At 47.1% G+C, this 19,234-nt stretch overlaps 2 protein-coding genes across 8 annotated transcripts in view; one reads left to right on the forward strand and one right to left on the reverse strand.

The window, feature by feature from the left end:
- The window catches only part of ARMC8 (armadillo repeat containing 8), a 120,293-nt gene that overhangs the window by 98,935 nt on the left and 2,124 nt on the right, over positions 1–19,234 (forward strand). Inside the window, exons 21-22 of one of the 2 annotated variants that reach the window (XM_027586618.2) lie at positions 301–394; positions 4,383–5,037. In XM_027586618.2, the coding sequence (XP_027442419.1) occupies positions 301–394; positions 4,383–4,416 (128 nt within the window). In that variant the 3' untranslated portion in view covers positions 4,417–5,037. Of the gene's footprint in view, positions 1–300; positions 395–4,382; positions 5,038–19,234 lie in introns of those variants that run through there. The other variant, XM_027586619.2, reaches the window with a different exon arrangement.
- NME9 (NME/NM23 family member 9) overlaps positions 9,671–19,234 on the reverse strand; it is a 39,332-nt gene continuing 29,768 nt past the window's right edge. For 4 of the 6 annotated variants that reach the window (XM_027586622.2, XM_027586625.1, XM_027586623.1 and 1 more), the window contains 7 exons: positions 18,669–18,785; positions 17,290–17,365; positions 15,235–15,317; positions 14,848–14,940; positions 13,532–13,686; positions 12,070–12,206; positions 9,671–9,931 (listed from right to left, as the gene is read on the reverse strand). In XM_027586622.2, coding sequence (XP_027442423.1) covers positions 9,870–9,931; positions 12,070–12,206; positions 13,532–13,686; positions 14,848–14,940; positions 15,235–15,317; positions 17,290–17,365; positions 18,669–18,785 — 723 coding nt within the window. In that variant the 3' untranslated portion in view covers positions 9,671–9,869. Of the gene's footprint in view, positions 10,029–12,069; positions 12,454–13,531; positions 13,687–14,847; positions 14,941–15,234; positions 15,318–17,289; positions 17,366–18,668; positions 18,786–19,234 lie in introns of those variants that run through there. The other 2 variants (XM_027586624.1, XM_027586626.2) reach the window with 2 other exon arrangements.

Consider the following 19,234-nt stretch of genomic DNA (forward strand, 5'->3'; position numbering starts at 1 on the left):
AATGGCAGAGGGCCTTGTGCCAGGCTGAGGAATCTGACCTTGACCCTGTAGTCCATGGAGAAATTAATCTATCGGCAGAACCCAGGATGTACTGCAAGAAAGAGGGTCAAGGAGCAGAGAGACCAGTTAGAATGTTGTTAGAGGATCCAAGCATGAGGCAATCCAACTTCACTGGAGATGAGGGGGATGGAAGGGTGGGGAGTAAAGGACCCTGGTAACGCTCTAGATTGTTGATTTTACATCGAGGAGAGCAACTGCCTGGGTCATGTCCCCAGTAACCTGTTAGCTTTAATCTCTTAGGTTCACAAGAACGCCAGGATAAGTTACGAGACATGGGCATCGTAGATATTCTACACAAACTGAGTCAGTCACCAGATTCAAACCTTTGTGACAAGTGAGTATCAAAGGAAAAGGGCCTTGTTTTGGGGTATGTTGGATTCTTTCATGAAAGGATTTGGCTTGCTTAGTAATTTACATTGCCAAACTTAAAATCTTCTAGATTCTTGAATTCCCTTCTTAATCTTCTATGAGCCAACTGTATGGCTTTTGAGTAAGAAATAAACTAATAATTAGCAAATTATTAAAGATTCTCATCTTACTGTGAGTTAACATGAGCCTGAGCCATCTCAGTGTATATCTGGAGAGGATCCAGGGATCATTCTCTTGACATTAAAATAGAAAGGAAGGCCAATGATAAAAACATCCATTATCTCAAGATCTCACTGAGCTCCTGCCTTGTGTAAGCCTGGCCTGGCTGCTGAGAATATGGCAGTGACCACTGAGGGGTTCCTGTCTTCACCATTTACTGGGAGAGGCAAAAATCATAATCAGAGATCCCTCTACCCTCAAAATAGCCAAAAATGTTCTTCCTGGCTGTGTACACTCCCTCCTACCACAGCCTTCACTCTACAGCTTGCTTTCATGCTCCCCCACCCTGTCCTCCAGACACACCTGACCTCTTGCAGTGTCACATCTTCATGCATTTACACATTCTGTTCCATCTGGTTTGCCATCCCAGTCCCCTCTCCTCTGAATTCCCCATTCATTCAGCAAATATTTTTTGAATACTAACCTCTACCAGGGACTGTTTTAGGCATTGAAGATACAATGATGAAGAAAATTGATGAATCCTTGCCCTCGTGGAACTTACATTCTAGTACAAAAGACAGACAAATGAATATGTAATATGATAGCAGGTCATGAGACATACTGTGAAGAAAAATAGCAAGGTGAAGGAATGAAGAGTAAGAAAGTTTCTTCTCAGATAGATTAGCCAGTAAAGGCCTCTCTGAGGATGTGACAATTGATCGAAGACCTGGATGAAATGAGATAGTCTGCCAGGCAGATGTTCCAATGAATAGTACTCCAGGCAGAGGGGACAGTGAGTGCAAGGCTCTGAGGCAGGAACGAGGTTGGCATGTTCAGGAAACAACAGGAAGGCTAGTGGAGCTGCAGAAAAATAAATGAGGGGCAGGGTGGTAATAAGTGCACTCCAGGAGGCGACAGGGAGCAAGTGGAAAACTTTGTCGGCCATAGTCAGGACTTCGGATTTTATTCAGAGTTTAATAGGAAGTCACTGGAGAGTTTTGAGCAGAAGAGACCCTCTCTGACTTGAATTTGTATAAAATCACTCTGGTGGCTCTGTAGAGAATCAGCTGGGCAGGAACAGAAGCAGGGAGAGCAGTTCAAGGCTATTGTAGTCCTATAGGTAAGAGATGAGGGTGGCAGTGGTAGAAATACTGAGAAGCAGTCAGATTCAGGATTTAATCTAAAGATAGAGACAACAGGATTTGTTCAGGGATTCAATGTGTAGGATATTAAAGAGGAAAGCAAAATGCCTAGAGTTTTAGCCTGAGCAACTGGATAGGATGTTGCCATTTACCAAGATAATGAGGAATACAAGAGAAGTAGGTTGGGGTAGGGAGAAGTGAGGGTTCTTGTTTGGACATGCCAAGTTTTGGATGCTATTAGATATCCAAGGGACTTCTCAGGATAATGGGGCTGAGGGTATAAAATAGGAGGGTATATAAAGCCATGGAGCTGGATAAAGTCACCTAAGGAAAGAAAGAAAGAGGAAAGAAGACAGGAAGGCTAAGGACTATGCTCTGGAGCCCTCCAGTATTTAGGGGTAAATGAAAAAGATCCAGCAAAGGAAAGGAAGGAACAACCAGTGAAGTAGGCAGAGACCCAGGCACAGGAATTGTCCTGAAAGCAAGGGAAGAGAATGCCTGGACAGTGGCCATTTATCCTTCACAACTCAGATCAGGTTGTCACCTTCTCCAGAAGGTCTTGCCTGATCCATTCTCCACCCTAGGCTTTGTCAGGAGACCCCTTCTGCCAGGGACTCCTGTAGCACCCATAAGACATACCACACTGTATCGTAGCTGTCAGCTTGCTTGTCTGCCCCACTGAAGGGAAAAGGCACTTGGTAATTGCTCCTTAAGTGAATGGCTGTGCCCGACTCTGGAGCACACAGAGCAGGCTGGGCCCCTGCTTTCCTGAAGCTTGCCATCCAGTGGGTTAAAGAAGACAAATCCCCCAAATAATTGCGGCCCGACGCTGCTGCTCAGGTGAGTGTCCCATCAAAGGCAGCTGAAAGCCAGGCACTCGCTGAAGGCTGGATTTGAGCTGTACTTTGAGGACTGGCACCCATGCCTCCACCTCCATAGTGGTAGTAGCGGCTGCTGCTAAGTGGTGAGCTCGGTCAGCCCGTCTCTCCTAGTTGAGGGCCACATCGTTCCCTGAGTTTCTTTTCTTATGTTCGTCCAGAAATAAAAATAGTTCTGTACAATGGGGTTTCAGCCCTGGCCTACAATGGTTTAGATCTGTCTGGTGCTGTTTCCCCATATTTGTATGGCACATAAGTTTTCAGCAGTTCTTAAACCGTGTTAAAAGAATCAAGGTTTGAGCTACCCTACCTAGTCCATCGAAGAAAAGATGATCTTGCCTCAAAAACCATCCATCTGAAAGACTCCTTAGATATTAAGAGATAGCAGGAGAATAATAAGGTTACGGTCTCTGAGGTCTAATATAACAAACATTGATAGCCCCTGAGAAAGATTCAGAAGGAGTCTGAATTGGTAGTTCTCATTTGAGTCAAAACCTTTAGTCTGTTACCTAAAGAAGATATCTCTCAGGTTCCTTCTGTCTTTAAGGTGTGATCCTTTGACTTTCGAACACTTACAGATGAGGAGCTATTGCCAACCAGCCCTTTCCACCTCAGGCTCAGAGGGCCTTGGGACTGTGCGGGGAGGTAGATGATCATTAAGAGGTAGCCTGTGGCATCATTCATAAGCTTGTTTCTGTAGGAAAATGACCTTGTAGAACCCAACTCACTTATAACTCAGAGACCATCTGTATGGGGCTTTCCATTTTGATGGATTGGCCTATTTGTAGTTACTGTATAGAGTCTTAGATAATTGCAGGAACATCCCTTAGTATCCACTTTTAAAACCGTAGGTCATACCCATTACTTCACTATAGAGACTGCACTTGCATCCAACATATTGCATGCCCAGTCTACCTTGGCTTACTTTCATCAGCTAGTAGTAACTAAACATTTTAGCCATTTCTTTCCATAACCTAGCAGGGGAGACCATTGCTAAAACTTGACTTCCTAATTCCCACAATTGTAGCCTCTTGAGAAACTTTACCAAGCTCATGATTGGAGTAGTCAAGGAGGCCTCCTCAGTCCCAGCTCAAAGGAAGACCCTTTTACAAGGATCAGGATGCACCCATCCTGTGTGGCTATCATGAGACATTACATCTCTTCTTCTCCAACTAGCTATCTTCTTCCCCAGCCACCCTAACAACCTACCTCCTATGCCAGGTCAGTGTCCGCAGGCATGATGAGAAGAATGAGATGAAACTATAACCTCCTTCCTCAATTTGAAGGCCTTTGAACCATGAGACAGCCTTGGGTTGTGAACGCTAGGCCCCCCATGCACCTTCTAATCAACACCTGAAGGCCTCTCCCTGGGTCAGTTTTCCTCTTAGCTTCCCAGAACCCTCAGTGTCCTCCCCAGTGTCCTGCAGCACCAGCTAAAAACCTGCATGGCAGTAGGAGAAAGTAAAGAATTCCGGATCCATCATGGCCAAATGCCAGTGACAAAGGGGAAACTATAGAATGTCACTGCAGCAGGTGGAAGGACAAGAGCAGCCCTTCCTAAGAGAACCTGAGGAAGAGGAATGTAGCCAGCATGGGTTTGAAGTTATCTGCTGACCACAGATCTCTGCCCCTTACGGTATTCGCCCAGCTGGGCTCACCCGAGTTCCCTTTGGGGACCTTTTTAGACCCCCCCCATTACCATCTTTGAGCCACAGGATTTTTGCCTTAATTAACACTTCAGAGAGGATGGCTAACAGGAACTTTGTGATTTCAGGGCAAAAATGGCACTGCAGCAGTACCTGGCGTGATGGGAGCGCCCCGGGCACCTGCAAGCATCCCCCGTCCTTGTTCAAGGAAGTACAGGAACTAGCCTCATTTGATTCCTTCTATTTGCACAAGTCACCTTGGACTGCAGGGAGCTGTTTTGCAAAAGCAATTTGGTAGGCTTAGATCTCAAATTCATCTTGAGAACATTTTTTTGAGGTAGTAATTTCCTCAGAGGACTATTGTGTTTTGTTTTTTTTTCTGAGCTACCTGGACTCTTTATTAGAACAATCAATCATTTTCCTTTGGACCTACAATTTTTTGCCTATGCTGCAGCCACTTTGTGAGTGAGAATGAATGTGTCTCAGCACACATAGGTGTGTGTGTGTGTGTGTGTGTGCACGTGGGTCAGAATGAATGGATGTGTGTGTGTGAGGGATACCTCAAATTTTTCTTTTCTTATTTTGTGTGAAAATCTCTTTTCTACAGATTTTCCAGGGTTTAAGCATTGCTTGCTGTATAAAAAACTTTACTGAATTATATACAGTTTGAATGAAATGTTATTTTAAAAACAAAACAATTGTTAAGTGTTCCATAAAGGTTATGTTGAATTTTGGTCAGATGAATATTTGTAAGTAAAAAATATATGCATTTCTGAACCTCAACTTACATAGATTTTCTTTATAAAAAAAAAAAAAAAAAGGTTGGCTGTAGTTGGCCTGGAGTAACAGGCATGATATATGGTGCTGTGCAAAATAGTAAGCTAGCATCTTACTGCCGTCAATATCAGCAGGTACAGAGCCTCTTTTCAGCTTAATTCAATAAGCTCTCAGGCTTCCAAGTCAGATGGACAGGGTGGAGTGGAGTGAGGCAACAAATTCACCATAGGATTTTTGAACCATCAAGGGGAAATATAACTACTGATAGTGAAAGCCCAGCCCTGACTCTGGCAGGCTACACTTGGCAGGAACTGGGCACCAAGAGCCTCCCAACGGCCCTAAATCCTGCCATTGGTGTAGCGATATCTGGCAGGATTTAGAGCCAGTCATGGAACCTTATGCTCAAACTAAAGTAGGTCATCCACTTCCTGGAAACAGAGTCCGATCACCTTGTGCTTCCTGAAATAGCATATATCACTGTGAAACTAAAGAATGCTCTACAGATTCCTCTGTAGAAAGAAGCGAAGAACAGGATAGTTTATTCTCTTAGCTATACTCAGCTAAAATTCTACTAGTCACTCAGGACTGCTATTCAGTGTGCTTTTGTAAAATGAGATCAAAATTTGAGTAAGACATGTGGCTAAGATCTTTTCCTTCATGAAGCCCAAAGCACTGAAGTTTGAGCGAGGGAAAGGGACTCTCCCCAGAGGATGGAAGATGGCTTCTTGTACCGCCAGTGCTCCTTCACCCTTCTGCAGCCCTTAGCTTGGCACCTGGCTCCAGCTTCTGGGGCAGCTTCAAGGTGAACTCCACAGAGGTTGCTCTTGACTGTTTGGAGGAAAAACCAGCCTGCCTTTCCCTTTGCTAACAGAAGTTCAGAGGCATTGCGGCCCAGAATCGAGGTCTGTGGCGCAGAAGCTTGCCATGAGTGTGTGCCACTGGCAGAGTCCCAAGCCTACCAGCCACTCCTGATGGGGTTGTGCACACCGAGGCCACCCCATCACCAGCCTGCACCTTCCTTGGAGGATTTAAATATGTTTGATTGCAAATGAATGTTTTTAAGTGTATTTAATGCAATTTTTCCTGTTCTCAACATGACCACCCAAGATCCAAACACAGAGATTTCCAAGTTGTTTTTGTTTTTTCCCAGAACATCACCAATTTAAAAATCTGTCACAACAGGGACTTGGGTTTTGTGCGGCCATCAGAGTGCTAATGTGAGAAGGCCAGTTTAAAAAGAATCGAGTTTATTGGGAATAAAGCCTTATTTAGGCCCACTCATTGACACTTCTAGTACTGAGAAAATATCCTTGGTTGGCATTTGTAACACAAACACAATAGAGCTGGTGTTTAAAAGTACCAGGTAAATATTAAGGAAACCAATAATGAATTGCTGAGACAATCTTGAACCCAGATAGCATTAGAAAGCTGAAAGCCCAATGAAGTAACACTTCCACACTTAAACTCTGTGGATAAATCTTGCCTGTGGCTATAAACAGATGGTCAAAGAAAAAGTGCTTTACTATAATTAACTTTTCTGATTTGAATGAAGGAAAAATGTATTTATTAAAACAAAGCTGTTTGCTGCTTTAGGCAGGTGCAGTGTTCAGTCAGCAAGGAAGTGGGAGGAATGGGGCGTGGTCTGTGTCTCCACCCAAATCCTTCACTAAGCTTCTCGCTCTAATACTGCATTCTGTTTCTCCTTTTGTGCCCTGATTGTAACCCAAAATTTATGAACTAGAAAAGAATGTCCAATTTAATAAGTTGCATTTTTTTTTCTTAAGCACTTTATGCAGAACAATACATGTTCTTCTGGTAGTGTTTGGATAATATGATTTTAACACATGCTAATAAAAGCCAAGAAAAAATCATGGCAACTTCTAAAAAGGAGTCTGTTTTCCGAATGTCTAGAACATTAGGAAACATTGGAAGATAATGTGTCCCAGCTTTTGGAACTTACGATCCTTGGTGAATAAGAGGCCAGGGAGTGACTTTGCATTTCAGAGTGGGGGCCGGTGCCCTGTGGTAGCCACAGCTATGCTGTCGGGGGCATCTGCAGCAGTCTGGGAACCCCTCTCCTTGGCCTCCTGAAGTCTAGCAGACCTTTTACAGGCGGCCACTCCCAGCCACCAGGACCTCCCCAGTGTTGTGTCCACTGTCTCCATCCTCTCCTCAGCCCCTTACGTACGCCATGCTTCCACTGCCACTACTCCCTGGCCTCAGGCCCAGAATTCGGCGGATGACCAGCAGCCCCATGCACAAGCCACTGCTCCCCTTTGCAAGGATGCCCAGGTGCTCTTCACGGACTGCACACTCCTTCTTCTCCCATCTCTAAAATGTAGAGAAGCACCTCTTTCCTCTTGGCCTCCCTATAAACAGAAAGCCAAGGACATCTACCCTGGAGCGTGGGGGCTGGGGAGAGAGCGTGGGGGGTGGTGAGGTGGTTGGCAGGGGAGGGAATTCCCTTGCCACAGGGCAAACATGAAAATGAGACCTGGGAAATGGGAGACTGGCCCCAGATTCTAATGGAGAGCTGACAGGAGGAGGTTCCAACACCTTGCCACCTGGGATAGGGGCTGGTGCTGCCCCAGCCCTGCTCCTTTGCACATTTCTCCTGATTGTTGGGCAGAGAGGCCTGTGTCCATTTCCAGCATGAGGGTAGTTTTGGTTTACTCCCTGGCTTCTGGGAAAACTGGGAACCCTTGCCTCAAGGGCCACATCATGGCCTACGTAGTCACCTTTCCTCCCTGTATTTATGCAGCCCCTGACTCCTGGCCTTGGCTCTGCTGGGCAGTTGGCCCTCTCGCTAAGTGGAGAGCCAGAGCCAGTCATTAGAAAGGAACCACCCTCTTTATTTCATGCAGTAGGGCCTGCCTTCCACCCTATCAGGCATTCACACCCAGGAGCTGAGAAGTCTTAATGCCCAAAACAGCACCCATCCTGCGTGCCCTGGTTTGCTTCCGTTGTAGGAAGCCAGGCCCAGGGCCTCTGCTAAGGAGTTCATCCTCAGAGTGGGCTGACATTTTAGCCACTCTCACGAGGCTTCTCTCCCCCAACACCCCCCTCCCCCGCACCCCTATTACTTCTGCTTTGAGCCTTCCAGACTCTAAGAAATGCTCTACCAAGTTATAGATGGAAGTATGTGTCCCCGCTTCTCCTCCTCTAGTGCCCCTCCTGCCTTCCCCTCTCCCAGCTCCACCACTCCCAGCTACTTCCTGGGGAGGCTTGAAGGTCATCACAGCAACACGCATCACCCCTACAGTCTCAGTTCACCACCTACTCTATCTCTCCCCCCACTGCTTTCAGAGGCCTTGGGCAAACCATTTCTCATCTCTCCACTGATGGAAGATCTTTGGCTTCTCAGCTTCTGGGGAGATCAGATAGCGGTCAGTGGGGTGCACCCCCAAATAGCTCATTCAGAGCCACACAACACCTGTGTGTGTAGAAGAGGTGCAGGGTTCTAATGCCCCTGCTCCTCCAAGGCATTGAATCCCCCTCTTGAGCCCACTCACAAAGGGAAGAGCACAGCCCCATGGTGGGCTGAGTATCTGGAGGTCTGGAACAGTGGATTCAATTTTCCTGACATCCTGTCAGGGAGGGACCCTCTGAGTACATTGTTTCTCATGGAGGTCAGTACAGATGCTAATGAATACAACGGGCATGCATGTTCGCATTTAAAGGTGACAGTCATGGGGAATGCAGCCACCCACCCAGCGTCACAGGCCTTGCTCCCCACTTCACACAGCCTGACTCATCCTTCCATCCCCGGTGCCAGCATAGCATTGGCATAAAGAGTCATGCACCCATGAAGAGCAGTCTTCTGGGAGCTAACTGTGCATTTAAAGAACTTCAAGTCGTAGAGCAGAGTCTTCTGGAGAAAACCAGCAAATGAAAGGAAATCGCTAACATTTGCCTTGGGGAGTAGAACACGGCCTTCTCCTCAGAGGGGAAAATGGATGCCTGGGCTTAGTGAATTTTCAAATGGACCAAAGAGCAAACTAGCAGGAGGGAGTGGCTATCCATGTTACTATTCACAGGGGTAATAATAGTTACTTTTTATTGAAAACCCGCTGTGAAATTTTCAACCTCAAGGGCACAGCCATGGAAGGATGGGCTCAACCAGGTGATGTAGCGAAAGCTGGAGGCAACTTGGCTCCACTGGGAGCTCTCAGACTTTAAAATTAGGCAGTAGCCAGAATCAGAAACCAAAGAAACAGGGGGAGGGAGCATCAAGAAAATCAGATGAACCCTGGTTCCAAATGTAACTCCCAAGCATTTCTTTATGAACACGGCCTGATTCATGGAGAACCTCAGGTGGCCAACTGGGCAGTGTTGCAGGACTGTCCCCGTGACTGGGTAGGCAGCAGGAAGATTAAAGCCAATTTCTATCTGCCTCCACGTCCATATGCCTGGAAGTGTTATAGCCAATCTTTTTGCACTGTTTTCAAGTTCATAGTTACCAACTTGAACTCTAAACTTGTTTAGTCCACAAAGTAGATTTATTATTAGGGAAACACTGTCCTGTGTAACTCAGTATCCCCTGAGATGTCCCCATATCACGCCAGGGTAAAATAATGGATGTCCATTTATTTTATAAAATCCCAGAGGTAGCAAAAAACAAAAGCAAAAAACTGTATTCTCTATACTGTTTAATAAGGCAAGAAAGTATATACTCTTCTTATTGTTCATGAGACATAGCTAAACCAAAAAAGTATTGGTGCTGAAAAGAGTAAGTTCCGATTCTGGAGCTTTCCTATGTGTAGCTGATTCGAGTGTACTGACATTTCATCTCCTGGCCTTGCCCCTGGTCACATGTTCTGGACGAGCAGCCCAGCCTCTCAGTCCGTGTCCTCAGGGAATCGTGCCTCAGTGGGGGCCGCCGCTCCTTCAGCCCCGTGGCCTGTGGGATGACAGATGTTCTGCAGGACTTCCGAAACGTAGCCCTGTGCCCGTCCTCTGTCCCACTCACCATCCACAAAACAGCAGGAAAAGGGGATCTAAGTACATCACAATGAAGTGAGGGGTCAGGGTGGAAGGGACAGCAGAGAAAGGTCCCAATACATATGTTCTGGACCAGGAATTAAAAATTAGGAGATTGAGGGGCACCTGGCTGGCTTGGTTGATGGAGCATGAGACTCGATCTTGGGGTTGTGAGTTTGAGCCCCACGTTGGGTGTGGAGATTACTTAAAAATAAAACCTTTAAAAAAAAATCGGGAGAATGAGTAATTTGTTGAGGACTTAATATGTGTCAGGCCCCAGGCTAAGAATTTCAATATCCTTTGTGTCCTTCCATCTTCACAACAGCCCTGTGAGGAAGATCCCTGTTGTGGAGATGTTGTTATGGGGCTAATAATGGGTCTGTCATACGGGGCTAATAATGAGTCTGTCAATATCTCCATTTCACAGATGAGGGACCTGGGGCCCAGAAAGGTAACTTTCCCAAGGCTATTCAGCTGACAACTAGCGGAGCCAGGATTCCAAACCCAGGATGGTCTTGTCTCCAGTGCCCTTGAGCCCTGACCCTTAGCAGAGACAGTGATGGGTAAGTTGGAAGCACACTGTGCTCCTGACAACTGAGGAGGACTGACACATCAAACAAATGAGCAGCACATCAGCACCCCAACAAGGCTGCTTCAGAATCATGCTCTCAGGAGGCTGGCTATTTATCCCTGGGATGTGTCTGGGCTCAGACCCCTGTGGAACTGTCCGCTTCGCTCATTATCACCTGGGGCCCAAACGTCAGGCTCGGGATCTCCCAACACTCTCCTCAGCAGCTCTGATGAGTATTCCCCAGCCGGGCCACTCTCCTCCTTCCCCAGACTGGGCCCTGAGTTATTCTACTTGTCTCCAATCGCCCCCCAAAGGATGAAGACGTGCCATGACCCTGGACACATAAGGAAATGCATCAGGGGAGCTCTGTGAGGGCAGGTCCCTCAAGGAAAGCAGGCCCCGGTCACCAGAGTGAGATTTCCTCCCAGCAGGGGAATGGCTTTGAAGAACCACACACATCACACACTTGCATGTGTCAAACTGGGTCTCTTTGATCCTTATAAAGCCACACTTCCGTGCTCTCTCTACTCTACACCCCACCGCCGCACCCAGCTTGCCCCTCAGCGGGCAGCAGGCAGCCACAAGGATTGAATGAGGGCCGGCTTGGGCCAGCTCCTGTGCCATCTTCCATTGCCCTCAGGCCACCTATTCTTACTCAGCTGGATTCAGATCTTGAGGAGACTGTGAACATAGCAAACATTTAGGTGAATATATTGGTTAAAACCCAAACATTTGTGCACAAGTGTGTTGTTACCATTTCAGATCTACATGCAGTCTTCTCCCAGGAATCGCACCCTCACATCCTTTGCTTTTTCCCAGGATACTCACCCCCTGGCCCCTCCCACCTCACCTCAAGCTCAGACCACGGATACCCAACTCGGCAGCAGGAGCATCATAGGCCAGGCCTAGTTCTACTTGTGGAGTGGGGTAAGTCACATGCACTCTGGACCCCTTGGGTTTCTCACCCAGATTTGGAGGTGGAGATGACCTAGCACGCTTCTCCCAAAATGTGGGGGCTGAGGGATACAAGAGTCACAGCAGGCTCAGGGCCCTTTTGTATAATGCTCCACTGCCCAGCAACCCCACCAAGGGCCTGGCGTGGGGTGTGTGAAGCACAGAGGAAATGAGGAAGTGACCTCTGGCCTCTAAGTGGCTTTGAAGCAGGATTCCAGAAAGCTAGTTACATTTTCCCAGTGGTTTCCACAAGAAAATGCAAAGTAACTTTGCAATGAAAATATGACTCCAAAGTAAGAATGCAGCAAAAAAAAAAAAAAAAAAAAGTAATGAAGTATTAAAAAGCAACATCATTACTCTGTGAAAACACAGAACAGATCAGGACTGCTACTAAAGTTATATAATTATAGGCCCCTCTTTTTCAAGTAGGACCTTCTTAGATTGAAGACTCAGTTACCACATAGTTATTATCAACCCCCACCAAATACTAACTGCAGATTTAATAAAGAACCAAAACGGCCTTGATGACTTACCCAGAGAGGCTTCTAGAACTTCGTCTGAAAACTTAAAAGTGGGGAAGAGCAAGGCCAGTTCCCGGCTGGCGGCATCTCTGTCCTGGCTTCCATGGACCGCATTAAAGGGCATTTCTGTGCCGAACTGAGCACGGAGACTGCGAACATCGGTAAAATGCACAAGAAACAATCGTTTCATTTGCAAAGAAACATTTTGCTCTCCGGCAACATGGGCACCAGCAACCAGTTAGCACCCCGTGTTTCTGTGAAATGGCTTTCTCTCCGTTGGAAATGCCAAGAACAACAAGGACAGTAGCTGACATCTATTCCATCGTGATGTTGGGTGTTCTGGGCAGGTTGCCAGGTACTTCACATACATGATCCTGTTTCATTTGCGCCACAGCTCTGTGAAGGACACTCTGTCACGATTCTCAGTTTAAATGCGCACGAGTCACGGCGCAAGCTCGGGAGCTCCCATTTTGGTGCTATCACTACCAGGGACTAGCACCCTGCCAAGAGCTCGAGGGTGTGCATCGTTAATTCCTCAATATCCCCATAAGATAATACTAATATTGCCAGGGCTTCCTTTGTGTCAAGCACTGTTCCAAGGGTTTCATATGTATATATACATATATATACATATGTAAGTACATACGCTCATTTAATCCTCACATCAATGTTTGAGGCATTGTACTACCCATTTTTCAGATGAAGACATTGAGGCACAGAGAGATTAATTCATGGCCCTAGGAAGTGCTCTTAAGAACACTCAGTGGCATCCCAGGATAGGTGTCATAACCCCATTTTACAGATGAGAGAACTGAGGCTCAGAGAAAGGACTTACCTGAGTATGTGGTTAGCTAGGATCTGAACCCTAGGCTGTCTTACTAGCCCCACGTATGAATGTTCTGGCCCCCTACAACTGCAGGGTACAACTGCAGTTACTTAGTCTCTTGCTCATTTCTTTCCTGGTGGCTGGGGCTCTCTCAGCTTCAAAGGCAAGACACAGTGAATTTGGCATTGGTGACGCCAGGCTAAATACAGGACCAAGGCAGCCTAATGCAGAATGCAGAACCAGGTGCTCAGACTCTAGGGGGCCTGAGAACACCCTGGGTGGGGAGGAGAGTGGAGAGAGTTGAGTCTACAATGCAGATCCCTAGGCCCTGCCCAGAGTCTCTGACTTGGCAGACTTTACTGGGACCCTGCAATCCGTATTTCCTGGATGAGTGTTGCATGTGTTTTCTGGGACCACACTATGGAACCCTCTTAACTGTAGGACTGGATCAGAGGGTGAAGATAGCGGGGTCTCCGCAAATAGATAACAAAGAGGTCAGAGTCTCTCCAAATATACATAATATACATAAATATACATAATATACATAAAATACATACATAAAAGGGGGTTTGGGGGCTGAATATAGAGCAGGGCTCTTGGCTTCCTAGGTTTTGAGATAAATGAAAAGAACACAGCTGGTGATATCACCTGTCAGGCTGCTCCCTCCTTGCCACATCAGGGTCACAGGGCCCCATGAGCGTTCGCCAGGCAGCGGTCACGTCCTCTGTGCCCTCAGGCTTGGTGAGGATCAGGAGGTGGCTTGGTCCACTGCACATGTGATGTACCAGCTTCTCAAATGCCTCCTAGCACAGTGAGAGGAAATGGTGACCCAGGGCAGGGGGTCCTGGGGCCTATAGTGGGTCAGCGGGCCCTCCCACCCTCAGCGAGCAGCCTTGCCACAGGCCAGCATGCCCATGGAGGGCCCAGGGAGGGGTGGTGGTGATGACCAGCCACACCCAGAGAACCCAGATAAAGGCAAAGGCAGGAAAATGAGACTTTGAGTTGACTTGTTTGGGGTTGAGTGAGAGACTATAACAAGCTAGGTAGGGACATGTGTGGAAACCATGTGGATGCTGGATAACCATTGGGTGCGATGTAGCTAAGACTTATTTTTTGCAATGCCTTGCAACCCTTCCTGCTGCTTCAAGTAGCAGTACTCTGGTTTTCCTTTGGGGAGCAGCTCTTCCCCATTTCACTTGGCCTAGTCTGGCTGACAACCATGACGCCCCCCCACCCCCTCCACCCTCACCAAACACACACACCTCACCTGAGAGGTAGGGCTATGACCAAGCTAGGTCCACTAGGCCTCCGTCCCAAGTAGGGGAGTCAGAAGCAGAAGCACGTGGAAAGTGGTTGAATCTGAGTTGTCCAACAGCAGCACCTAAAGTGACTGTTCATGGGATTCTGCTCCTAAGGTCCCTACGACTGTCTTGGTTCTTTTTTTTTAAGATTTTATTTATTTGACAGCGATAGACACAGCGAGAGAGGGAACACAAGCAGGGGGAGTGGGAGAGGGAGAAGCAGGCTTCCCACGGAGCAGGGAGCCCGATGCGGGGCTCGATCCCAGGACCCTGGGATCATGACCTGAGCTGAAGGCAGCTGCTTAACGACTGAGCCACCCAAGCACCTCGACTGTTTTGGTTCTTCTCCCTAACACCTTCTTGTTCAACTCCTTCAACTATCTTCTTCAGTTCTGGGAGCTATGGAGTATCCTTCCAATAAATTCTTTATGTCATTACTTAAGTTAGAATCAAAATCTCTTTCCTTGCAACCAGAGAACTTTTTACCTAATACAGACTATAATCATTATTCTGAGAGCAAATTCATGGCCTTCTTGCTGTTCATATTCTTGTTCTTTGTAATACTCTATTTTCTCCCAAACTAACAATCAATCTATAAACATAATATTGGAGAAAGAGAAAGAAATGAGAGTGTGTCTGACGTGTGGAAGCAGATGATCTGACCTCCCCAGCTTTGTGTTGATAGAAAAGTTGCACTTCTGCCTCTGTCATGGTTCTCTCTTCATTTGCTAAAACGTCAAAACCGGCTTCGTGGATCTGTAAAATATACATATATTGTGAAAGGGTAAATCAAGCCCAAATTCACATTCAAATGTGCTGAAAAGTAAAAGAGAATGGGAAAGATAACATCAAAAGCAGCGAAGACCCTCACCCTCATCGTATCTGTCCCAAACGGATTTAAAATGTTTCGTTGACTTAAGTGGAATTTTGGTTGGAGCTCCTCAGAAGCCTCCTTTTCCCACTAGCACACTGTTGTTCGATGCCCCACCCCTGCTTTTCCACCAGAGGAGACCTGAGGGCAGTCTGTCTGGGAAGCATTGTCTCTCTTACCTTCATCATAATCTCATCGGTCTTTCCGTGGACCACTGCGTCTGGCTTAATGATGGCCAAGGTGCAGGTCTTCCCCGATGAAGCTGCGGTAGGGGTGGGGAGGGAGAGCAGGGAGATCAGAGACTACTCAGGAGCAGAGCCCCAGCAACAACTGGAAGAGTCAGCTCGGAGCTGGGGAGAGCTGGAGCAGAGGCAACACGGGCCTGGCCTCTCTCATGCCTTCCTGTCACCTCCCCTGATTCCGAGCCTCCAGCTGTTGTCTACTGTGTTCTCCCCTTTCTCCACTGGCTCCTTCGCCAGAGCTTCTTTTTTAACTTTTCTGGCATATGGGCAGTAATGACTGCCCCAGGCCCTGAGTCTGTATGACTTTTCAGCACCAGCACGTTCTCCTGAGGGAAGATCAGACTGGCCAGTTTGTTATGTGGAGCCAAGGTACCAGTCATAGCTCCCTGAACAGTGTCCTGATGGCTGTCCTTTGGTCAGTGCCCATAGGACCAATCAGCTGTGGCGACGCGGGAGGTGGCACGTGATTGTAGTCCCTGCTCAGGCCTGTAGGGGGCCCGGTGTCCAGTCTATAAGCCCAGCCCTACTGTACTCCTGTTTGTATCAACTTGACCTTGGTGAGCATCCTACACTCCCCACAGACTCTGTACCCCCCATAGCCTATTTTCTGTTCTCAACCTTTATATCAGTTGTGTGGCAGTGAAACGTGACCACATCTGCCTTTGAGGAGAACTTCCTACTCTGAAAATCTCAAAAACTTGTGTACTGCAAAAATGTGAATCATTTTAAGCAACAAATCTATCCATTTTTCTTATTTCTAATGTCCCATGAATCCTTAGTGTTTAAGGGACTCTTAAAAGGAAATCCCTTATACGTTGACCCATTAATGAGATCCCCTAGAGGTGCAGGGTGAGAAGAGAAGAGGCCAGATCAGGGCCCAGAGAATTCCAGCTTGAAAGGGGAGCAAATGAGAAAAGGCCAATGAAGGGGAGGCTGTGGAGAGGCCAGAGACATAGAAGGAAAACGAGAAAGGTCATGACATCTCAGAAACCAAAAGAGACCAGGGTTTGGAGAAGGAAGGCACTGTCGACATCATCCAAGTCCTCAGAGAGAGGCTGTAGGATATGACTGGACACTGTGTGTTGAATTTGGCACCAAAAAGGTCAGTGGTGTCCCATGAGCACCAGAGAGCAGGTCAGGCAGGAGCTGAAGGTGAGGGGTGCCCAAGGAGTATGGGAGCTCAGGAAGTTTGGGCATGGAAGGAAGGAAGGCTAAGGGCAAGGGCAGGCTTTTAGGTTATTTTCTAGGTGGAGAGTCTTGATTTGAGAGGAGATAATGATGGAGGGAAGAGGAGATCATCCAAATAAGGAGGTAACAAATGTTTCCTGCAGAGGCCAGAACACTGATTTTTTCACACTTGAAGTGTTTTTGCTCTCTGAACTGTGCCTCTTTCCTTGTTAGAATCCAACTCAGACAGTTCTCATTATACCCACACGAATAAACAGCCTCTCGGCTTCACGCAGTAATAAAAATCTTCCTTCTCCTTACAACTTCGTCCCTGAACTTAATGCTGGTTCCCCCTAGCATCTCAGTTACTGTCACAAGCCACCTTCTGACTTCTGGCTTCCCTGCTGTCAGGTCAAGTTGTTCTTCCCATAGTAAAGGTTCAGGAAGAACTATGACTCCTGACTTTTGGACCCTTCAGAAAAAGGTGAAAAAAAGAAATGAGCTCTTTAGCTCAAATGAAGACTAAGGAAACACCAGCATCATCACTTGAAATTCTACCTTCCTTTTTATTAAAGTGGGGCTTTTCCTGATGCGGGGTAATAGCCCCAAAAGTCATACTTGTGATACTTGAGCATGATCAGAAAGCTGCAAAAAGTACCTACAATGTCAAGAAAGGGCAGAAGGGAGATTGGGCACTGTATGTTTGTAGTCAGGTGACTGGAAACCGAATGTTTCATGGTTAATCTTCTCAGAATTCAGATTGCCCAAATCACTGGTTACTCATATGCTTTGCCTTTTCATCTTGCTCACTGGTTCTGTACTCACCCATGCCATCATCTTCACCATTGTCCTTGTCATGGGAGAGGCATCCATCTTCATCAGACAGAGCCTCATCTCTAATCTAGAGCAACACATGGATCATGAACAGAAAGTAGTTAACTAATTAAAATTACCACAAAGACATCCAACAACCGACAGAAGCCAAAAAAAAAAAAAAAAAAAAAAAGCAAAGGCCCGAAATGCAGAGCCAAGAAAAGGGGGTCAAGAGCATCAGCCTTGGAAACTTTACAAGACCCTTTTTAGTTGCTGGATGACAGTGGAGGTGAGGAAGGAAATCCATGCTGACTTTAAGGTACAGATTCGGCCCATTTCCACAAGCATCAAGTAGAAAAGATGAAGTAGGGAGTCGGCCAGAAGACAAAGGAAGAAGTGGCATACAAGGAGATACTTATCAACTGGCTCCCCCAGGCAACGTTAGTCGTGAAGACAGACATCATCTCCCCCTGGAGGGGGCACAAGCAGGTGTGATTTTCGGAGAAAAATATGATGGATTCTAAGCCGTTCTATAAAAACAGGGCTTCGCTATTTGGAAGTGAATATGAAAACTTGAACAATGAATACTGAACAATGTGAGGCTCATTGGACAGAAGCTCAAAGCACCAGGAAATGCCTCTCTCTATCTGAGGTAGTGTCAGTGTTCAATGGCAGCCAAATTTTTGTGAGAAACTTGTAGTCTATGCTGTCATGGAAATAATTTATCAAAATCATAAGCTATGCTGATCCTATTGCTTGTGTGAATGACAGGGCTTAATTTCTAAATTAAACGATCCCTCGGGGATTACAAGTAAAACTTTCAGGTATGGGAGGCGAGGGCAAGTCACCAGGAGAGAGCTCACGGTGAGGCTGACTTCTACCCACTACTCTACTCCATAACTTTATATTCATTTCTGAACGTATTGTCAGGGTTCCAGAAACCCCTGTTAAGAATTGAAGCAGGGGATGAACGGGAAATGGATAAGAGAAGTTCAAGTGCTCTGGATGAAGGGGGCGACTCCTTAAAAGAAGTTTTTAAAATGCATGTATGGGCACCTGTGTGGCTCAGTCGGTTAAGCATCAGCCTTTGGCTCAGGTCATGATCCCAGGGTCCTGGGATTGAGCCTGGGATCAAGACCTGCGTCGGGCTCCCTGCTCAGAGGGAAGCCTGCTTCTCTCTCTCCTACTCCCCCTGCTTGTGTTCCCTCTCTTGCTGTCTCTCTGTCAAATAAATAAATAAAATCCAAAATAAAATGCATGTATGTCCTCGTGGGCACTGCCTCCCCCTGAGCCCTTGGGTGGGCATTTAACAGCACTTGCCACTGAGCACTCCAGGAAGACTGGTGGGACCAGGAGACACCGAGCTCGGCGCTGGTGGAAGCACTCCTTACCCCTTTCCGCTCGCGGCCTTCGGCCAGCACCTTCTTCTCAGCCTCCAGCTGCTCTTGGATGGTTTTCTGCAGCAGCGGGGCATTGGCTCCTCTCACCACGGCCACCAGTTCTCCCCCCTAGAACACAGAACGCACACGCTACCCAAACCGCTTGAACTCTTCTTCACAGATCTTCATCTCTTTGAAGGGCCAGCGAGTGTCCAAGAGCTTTGCTTAGGCGTGTGCCCAAGGCCGAGGCTGCCATCCACCCCTCTGCCTTCTACCCCATGCCTCTCCTTTCAGAGCTGCCTCCAGGGAAACAGGGAGTTAATTAAGGGAGGAGAGGGGCAACGAGGTTGTGGGTGACTAAGGGTGGCCTAGACGTGGTTCATCCACTTGACAAATACCTATTGAGCACTTACTCTGCCAAGCCCCAAGACAGAGGCAAAGAATATGAACAGTCAGCATGAAAAGCCAGAGTTGCCTGCTTCAGGGAACGGGAAGCCAAGTGGGGAGAGAGGTGGTCATATCAAAGAAACAATTACAATAGAGTAAGATTATTGCTTTAAGAGGGGGAACGTACAGGA

The sequence above is a fragment of the Zalophus californianus genome, chromosome 1 (assembly GCF_009762305.2).
Source record: "Zalophus californianus isolate mZalCal1 chromosome 1, mZalCal1.pri.v2, whole genome shotgun sequence".
NCBI classification, from domain to species: Eukaryota; Metazoa; Chordata; class Mammalia; order Carnivora; family Otariidae; genus Zalophus; species Zalophus californianus.